General features: G+C 49.1%; 1 protein-coding gene across 1 annotated transcript in view; it reads left to right on the top strand.

The window, feature by feature from the left end:
• Positions 1 to 8,419, top strand: part of NECAB2 (N-terminal EF-hand calcium binding protein 2) — a gene marked incomplete at both ends in the record, with an annotated part of 33,979 nt that overhangs the window by 21,984 nt on the left and 3,576 nt on the right. Inside the window, one exon of the mRNA XM_009865397.1 lies at positions 2,788 to 2,876. Within this exon, the coding sequence (XP_009863699.1) occupies positions 2,788 to 2,876 (89 nt within the window). The remainder of the gene's footprint in view (positions 1 to 2,787; positions 2,877 to 8,419) is intronic.

Below are 8,419 nucleotides of genomic sequence, written 5' to 3'. Positions count from 1 at the left end.
GTGTTCTGCTCCTTGCTTGCTTGCTGCCGGCTCTGCTGCCAGTCTGTCTCTTGTCAAAATACTTTTTATCTCATTTGATGAACCTGGAGTGGAAATATGACCGAGTGGTGACACATCACACACCCCTCGAGAGCCTTCTTGTGTCAAGGTGCCACCCACCACATGTGTCTTACGGACAGATGCTGTACCCAAACCAGCTGCAAACACATTTTCCCCTGAGAGTCATTATTTAGGTGAGAGAACATGTAAACCATAAAGGGAAAACTGAGTGTCCTGCCCTTCAGTGCCAGCTGCTGATGCTCCAGGAGCACCTGGCAGCTCAGAGGTATATCTGGATGGATCAACAGGTTTGCACGTTATTTGTGAGATAAACCGTACCTGCTGCAATTCACCCTTCTTGTCTCTGCTTTACAACATGTTGTCGCAGTGAACAGGAGCTTCTGGACTCCTGGGGCTGGGTGGGAACTGCTGCAGGAGACCTTCTGTACCCACTACTGGTGCCAGCGTGGCCATGGGTCTCCCCATCTCTCAGCCCCCAGCAGCCCCCGGCAACGGAGCACTTGTTTGAGCAGTTCAGTTACAGAGCAAGCACCATCTGCCACCAGTCTTGGATGCTAAAAATGATGGATGAGTTTGGGGTTGGTATTTTTTTGTTTCGTAGCACAGTCCAGAACATCAATATAGAGTGCTCTCATTTGCATTCTTACCTGCCTAAATTAAGCTTGCCAAATATGATATTGCTCTTTTTTGAATGATGACACCTCGAGATAAAACAGTCAGTAGAAATAATCTTTGAAAAATGATCTTTTCCTCCCACCCTCCAGCTAATCCTTTATCTTGTCCTTGCGTTTTACGTGACCAGGTTTTCTCCTGCTCTGCCTGGTGTTCGTGCCCAGGTTGCCTCCTGGAGCTCTGCTTTGCTGCGGCGCCCGTGGCAGGGTGTAACCCTGGGCAGTGCCCAGCCCAAACAGCGTGAGCTGCTCAGGGCTTCCCAGAGACACCGTGACCTGGCCCCACCTGGTCCCCACCAAGCCGTAGTGGTTACGTGAACATCAGCTGAGGTCTCCTGCCCTGGGGTACCTCCCGCACCTCAGGCTCTGCTTTGGAGAAGTGCTTCTCTGGCTTCCTTGCAACCAAGCACAGGGACAGGTTATCTCCTGGTGCCCGTACCTGGCTGAGCCTGCATGCTTTGTCATCATCTTCCCCCTTTGGAAGCACTTGGCTCTTCTTTAAGGATGAGGACATTTGCTTAAATAACCAGTTTGCCTCATATGGGGAAGGTCTCAGGGAATCATCTGTCCTCACCTTTGCAGGGCAGAGATCTGCCCTGGTGGGGAGGGAGTTGGTTTTGGGGACTATTAGCTTTTGCTCCTTTCTTGGATGGGTGATTTTATGATGAAATGCCAGTTTTGGAACACTCCTGTAATGCAGTTAAAGATGGGTTCGTGGTGGATGGTTTTGGCTGAAAAAAGAAAGGAGTGGCGATGGGGCGGTGGATTGGTAAAGGCTGAGTCATCTTTCCATGTATTTTGAATGATATATTTTGGGACAATTTCATTAGCAAAAAAAAAATGATGCAGGTTTCTGGAAAAGTTACGGAACCTTACAGTTCAAGAATAATCTAAAAGGAAACACTGCATAGTTGTTTAACTTCTCAGTAAGAACACATTGCCACTGCAAATTAAAGCAGAATGTGAAACTCCAGTTCTGGAAGAACTGAATTTTCCCCAACTTTTCTATTCAGACTCCGGACCAGAAAGCCCATTCTCCCTGTGATGCCACCTGCAGTGATTTCCTCGCCAGCTCCACAGGGCTGTGCCTGAGACACAGTGGGGCTGGCTGGGAGATGGATCTTAAGAAGGTCTCTCTTGAAGCTTCTTTTTAAACAAAAGTGTTTATTCACTGCTCTGGTCTGTTACTGTAAGATTCGTGCCCTTCCTTGTGCTCTGAGAAGGAAGAGCATCTTCTCTGGAGGTCCTGCTCGTGCTGCCCTGGTCCCAGCTCTCATGGACCTCCTGTAAGACATGATTTTCCTCCTCCTCTCTCCAATTTTAATGCTCTTGCTACTGGGATTGGATAAATTGTGCAGTGAAGGGAATAAATTCGCCAGACATCAGTGCTGTGGTTGTGCCAAATAGTTTGAGAGCAGTTTTGAAGGAGCCACCGAAAGAAAAAGCAGGGACCACGTGTAACCAGCTGGTACAACCAGGCTGAGCCTTTGGGAGCTTGACCATCCCACGCTGTTACATCTGCAGGGTCTTTTGTGTAGATCCTGTTTGGAAAACAAAATCTGTACTTGCCTTGGAAAACGGAAATAAAATATTTATTAATTTATGGACTCGTGGAACCCAAATACAGCTAACTATATACTTGTGTGAAGGAAAAGGCTAATTATAGTCGGGGTGTTCAGAAGCAGGAGACCACGCTTCATTTCCAGGTCTGTTCTTTTCCTGTTAAGGAGGAGGACAGGTTGTGAAAGTACCACTAGCCTCTTCATCCATAGACTGTGTGTATATACCTATATATCTTTATATCTATGTATCTATATATCTATATATATGTCTCTGTATTTCTATGTATCTATAAATCTATGTATCTATATATCTATATTTCTATATGTCTGTATATCTATATATGTATCGGGGGGTGTGCTGTAAAGTGCGTCCGTGGGTCAGCAGTTCCCTGCCCATCACGTCCATGTCTGCCGTGAGAAATGATGGGAGCAAGGGTTTTCTAATGACAAGAAGGAAATCCTGTCTTAAGTTGCATAGGAAAGGTTTGTGGCAGGAGACCTTCAGGACCAGACAAGGCAAACTTGAGCTCAGAAGGGTCCAACACAGATTTATAAAAGGGGAATTTGTTAGCAAAATACTTTTAAAGCCCATGAGATGCTGTTGCAATTTCTTTTATCTGAACAGGTGTCTCATTTGTTTTTTTAGAGCTGTTTCAGGAAGGCTGAGGGTCTTTCATATGTTAATGCTTTCATTTATCAACTATTTAAGTCTCTGTTCTCTTCAGGTTTCTTCTACTGATTATATGCCAGGCAATCAGTTTTGGGACTCCACTTTTGAAGGGGTTTAAGAGTCGGGGGGACGTAAAGGACCGAGAGGCAGGTCTGAGTGTTATTCTAATTATAAGAAAATATCTCTCAGAAGAAAACATGCAATTACGAGCAACGAATTTAAATCAGCCACTGGGAGTTTAGAGCCTGGTTTTTAAAGGGGTGAGGGGGTGGAAGAGAGCCTCGGTCATCCCAGGATGAGGCTTGACAGGGTGTTTCATGACATGTCATTGGCTTTGATGCTGGGTTGTTTTGTTTTGGTGTTGTTTTTACTGGAGGAAAAGTGTGGGTGAAGCAGAACAGGCTTTGGTTTCCATTTGAAAAGTCTCCTCTGTTTGGTGCCATGACTTCGTGGGCGTGCCTCAGGGGTAGTTGGGAGTTGATAAAAATTGGAGAAGCTGTTGATGTCCCCAGGCTTGGTAAATGTCATCCAGTTTGGCCAGTCTCACTGAAATCCAGCACTGGAAAGCCTTGTTGGTCAGGCTGCAACACCGTAAGGCAAAGGGAATGTGCAGAGTTGTCATGGGGAGGTGTTCTCCAGGTCCGTGGGTGGCAGAGAATCATTTATATTTTATATTCTGTATTCTTAACGAGCTAAATAGTGACCTTTCAGAAGGCCAGCAAAGAAGCTCTGAGATGCTCAACACCATCGAAAATCTCTTTTTTTCCCACCAGTTAGTAACCCCAGGAACACGGCCGTGAGAGCCCAGTTTTAGGCATCATCTTGCAGTGCCCAGTGAGGGATGCTCAATGCCGGTGTTGGCCAGCCCGAGCACTCAACAGCACCAAAACCCCAGCCGTGGTTTGCACAGGCAACACATCCCAAAGGGGTTTTCCTTCATCTGTGCCAGAATCAGGGCAGATTTGGGGCAGGAGCACGTGGCAATGGAAAGCTGGGAGAGCCGCAGCAGGGCTTTGAGCAGCCTGTGCCTCAACGTGTGGGAAGGTGCCTTATAGATGTCCCGGCTCACTTCAGGGGGTTGGACTAGATGACCTTCAAAGGTTCCTTCCTGCCCAACGCATTCTCTGATTCTCTGAGTAATGTCATAAAAAGCCTGTGATGTGAAGAGAGGGGTGGGATTTGGGGCTTGGACCTCAGCCGACTGACCAGCAGACCCAGCACTGGGCACGATCTCCCCAGTTACCTGTGACTAAAGCTGGTTGTCCTTTTTCCCACTCCTTCCTTTGCTCATTTGTACACATCTCTGGTTTGTGACACTGAGAGCCATGCCTTGAGAAATCTCCAGGCCATCCTTTCAACAAGGCTCTTAGGTTTGCTTCGTAGCGGTGGACAGCCAGGACAGGCAACTGAGGGTATAGCAAGGGGAGAGATGCCTTTTTTCACCCTCCTCTGCCTCTGTGGTGGCTACCACGCCTCTTCCTCAACGAAAACACTCTGCAGCAGAGTCGTGTGTGATGCCAAAGTCTATCTAGCCTTGCACTAATGAACCAGCTGAATGGAAAAGAGCAGACTTGGAGATGCGTCCCTCTGAGAGCTTCTGGCACAAAGCTGCTTCATCGAACAGCAATTATTCTATTATCTCCATAAATATTTTAACTTCTCAAGCAAAGCAAGGAGGAAACAACTCTTCAGGGTAGAATTAATAAGAGCAAACCTCATTAAATCTCCCTAGGACAGACTGACAAATGTTTTAATAAGACAATGGGAAGGGTTCCTTTGGAGCTGGTCCTCTTAATGACTTGGTTTTGCAGCACCAAGTCATTCACTAGGGGAGAGCCAGAGGAGCCGCTGAAAAGTCTCACATGCATTTCAGACCCGGCTCCTGAGAGCAAATGTCACAACTGAGTTGGTGAATGGCCAGCGTTAGTTAAGTGCAGGGAAAAAAACTCACGCCATTGTTTTAATCTCAGAGCTACTGGACTTACTGGCCTGTGAAAAAGCATCAAGGGCACCCCAAGCTGGCGTAGCTTTGAACCCAAAAATCCATCCTATGAATCTTGATATAGGGAGCTAAGCTGGTTTAAATGAACGTGAGAATCCTCTGTATGATTTTTTTCCTTTGAAGCTGAACCAAGATTATAGGCTGTAGTTAAGTAATAAAAGCCGAACATTTAACTACACATACTCTCCTAGCCTTTGACTCTAGCACCTGGAGCAGGTGTAAAATCAGTTGATGGGTTTGGAGCATCCGTGGGGGTGTGGTAGGTGGTTTGTATGACTGCAGAGGAGAAGAGGACAAGGCAGCAGTGCTGCAGATCTCAAAGGAAAGGGACGCTGTCTCTTTGCAGCACTTGGAGCATCCGTGAGGGTCTTTGGGCACGAGGACCCAGGTTCACCCCCCCCAGCTCTGGCCAGCCTCATGCTTGCATCCAGCCCCCCTGCTCAGCAGGGCAACTCATGTCGCAGAAAACCCACTCTTAATTAAAGGAATAATCTAATCAGCCACTTGAAGACGTGCACGTAGCTCTGTGCTCGTGGCAGCTGTATTAAATCCACGAGGAGGGACGTGGCCCCCAGGAACAGCAATCAGATCCCCCATGCTGGCAATCAGAGCAGGGCTGGGTGCGAGAGCTAATCACAACCTAACTGTAATTATAGCAGAGCTTGATTAATATATTTACGCCTTCATTACAGGCAGGCTGTTGGCTGCAGGCGGTGGAGGGGGGAACAGCAAAAGAAATTGTTTCAGATCCCAGTTGCAATGATGTGTCTTTGCCAGGGAGATTTATCGGTTTAATACATCCTCCTTAGCCAGAGTGGATAGTGCAAGATGTATTAAATGATAAAATAATTGCCTGGGCGAAGGCACGGATTTGGCCCACGTTGGGGCTCTTCCCAAAGCGTGCTGGCAGAAGAGGATGAAGGGGAGGTACCTTGACAGTGAATTTAATACACTGTCTGTAGAGACTTGTTCAGGTGTACGTGTATGTCTGTGTGTGTAATACAGTGCTCGGAAAGAATACACACACACACACACACACACACACATATATATAGGGTATATTGTATGTTCTGAGTGAGTTGTGAGTGTTTTTCGAGAGAGAACAGAGATCGTCCAGCTATCCAGGAACATTTTTGACTGCATTCAGATATTTTTCCCTGATCCAAACCCTCAACAAATGGTTTTGTGTCATTCCCTTGCCTGTGCCTCCCAAGGAGGGGGCCCAGCGTGGTGCCACATCCCTGCTCCAGGCTGCCTGTTCGTCACTCGGAGGCAATCACTCAGTGGTAAGGGTTGTGTTAGTCCCCAGCCAGGGAGATCCACCCCCCGCCTGGTATTCTGATGCAGCTCCTGCACTGATGCCGGCTTTCCTCCGACTGGGCTGTGGCGTAATGGTGCTGCTGGTGGGCCACACTGGGCTGGGCTGTGGGGCACTGGGGCTGTGGAGTGGAGGATGGTCCTGCTTGGAGAGAGGCTCAAAAGGTGACAGGGTCTCGTGCGTGCTGCCGAGCACATCCCCCAAACCCAAGGAGCATCCTGGAGCTTGGTCCTCCGGCAGATCTGCTGCAGCCCATGGGGTGCCCTGAGCTGGTCCTGTCTCCATCTGCCCAGTATCCTGGAGCGGGTTGTGCTGGTGGAAGGGCACCAATCCCTGCCCTCCTTACTTGTCCCGCCCTGCCACCTATCCGATGGTGATGACTATGTCGTGCGCATCCCCCAGGCTGTGACTGGGAGGGGAGCAAGCTTTTCGTGTTTGAGAGAAATCATTAACCACTGTGCTAATTAGATGCTCGTCAAGTAACTCATGCTCCTCTACCAAATGAGGGGTGAGAAATCAGTTCTGCCACCGGTTTCCCCAGAAGTGTTTTTCTTCAGCTCATTCCTTTATGATTTAAAACAGGAGATAAAGGCCCTCTGGGTTCTTGCAGAGCTGCTCTGGTTGCCATGGCAACAACCCTCGTTAATCCACCATAAAATAAGAATAATTTGCTTTGCGAAACTTGGGGTGCTTGTGTTACGCCGTTGCGTACTCAGTTAACCGGTGGTGCTAGGACCACTCCGGTCTCACCCTTGAGTTTGGTCATTGCTGGTGACACGTGGGGATCTGGGAGCATCTGGCCCCATCCCGTGGCACAAAATAGTTATAAGTTCCAGGCCAAGAGGTGCCTGACCCATGGACTTCTTGGCATGGGTTTGCCTTGGCCACGTGCTGCCTCAGTGGGCACTCATAGCTTGGAGTCTGGGGAAAACTGATGGTAGTAAGTTTGGGTTTAGAGGAGCCTTTTCTTCTTTTCAGCTCAAGTTTTTTAGCTCTGTTGCTGGGTGGTTAGCCTCACATAGACCTGGTGTGGCCATTGGCCTCACTGGGCTGGTCTTGGGATAGTTGGGCTGGGAGTCAGCACAGCTGGGAGTCAGCACAGCTGGGCTGGTCTACGTGTGGTTGCAGTGGTGTTGGGCCACTGTTAGACTCATTGTGTCCATCCGTCCGGTTGCGCTGGTGTCTGTCCTGTTCTGCCGTCGTTCCACCTCTGCTGGTGTCTGGCAGAGGAGGTGGAGGAGCAGGACCATGCCATGGGCTGGTGAAGGGGCCTTGGGTGCTTTAAGCAGATCAGTTGTGTTGTTGAAACCTTTTATTAAGCATTTTCTGTCGTGGGAAGGTTTGGATTACCCCGGGAGATGCTGTTGCTCTTCCTCCACCAGAGCTCCCTGGGAGCAACCTGCCTCCTTCTGAAGTGCCTTCCTGCCCTGTGACCTGTCCCTGCTCTGGCCCCAGATGGCCAGAGCTTTCCTTGTCTCCCTCTTCAGAAAAAACCCCACACCTTAATGCCAAGATACACTGAGGATGGGAAGGAGACTGAATGGGGACAGCCAGAGCTTTCTACTGCTGGCTTGAAGGCATCTTCAGCTTGTGGCTCCCCAGCGAGAGCCAGCTTAATCGACCCAAATCCCTTTTACTTTACTGCTGGGTTGGCCATACTGCTGTGAACTAAGACACTAAATAACACGCTGAAGCTCTTGGAACAGGGATCTGCCAAGCACAGAAGGGGCCACTTTTCATATCTGCACCTGCTGGCTTTCGTCCTGCAAGGCAACAGTGAAGTACTTTAACATCACGTAAAGAGAGCAACTACGGGCTTTGGGTAATTGCCTCTTTAGCTTTATTTATCTATAAATAAAGCAACGCTGATGTGCTTTGCTGCCCACACTCCCTCCCATCACAGCCTCTCTAAATCTCTCCCAGGGGTGAGAGATGCTGGAGGGACTGTGTGCTGGGCAGCTCACGGATGCTGGAGAGCCGAGTGCCTCTCCTGGGGTGGGACAGTGCGTGCTCGGTCCTCCTGGGGCCCTGGTGGTCGAGGATATGGAGGAGACCAACTTTCACATTGGATGGATGCTGCACCAGCCGGGGGGCTGGGTGGTGGGCACTGGGTCTCACTGTGCTCGCTCTCTGCCT

The sequence above is a fragment of the Apaloderma vittatum genome, unplaced genomic scaffold (assembly GCF_000703405.1).
Source record: "Apaloderma vittatum isolate BGI_N311 unplaced genomic scaffold, ASM70340v1 scaffold16392, whole genome shotgun sequence".
Taxonomy (NCBI): domain Eukaryota; kingdom Metazoa; phylum Chordata; class Aves; order Trogoniformes; family Trogonidae; genus Apaloderma; species Apaloderma vittatum.
Note: the sequence above shows the minus strand (reverse complement) of the source record. Positions and strands in the feature narration are given on the sequence as shown.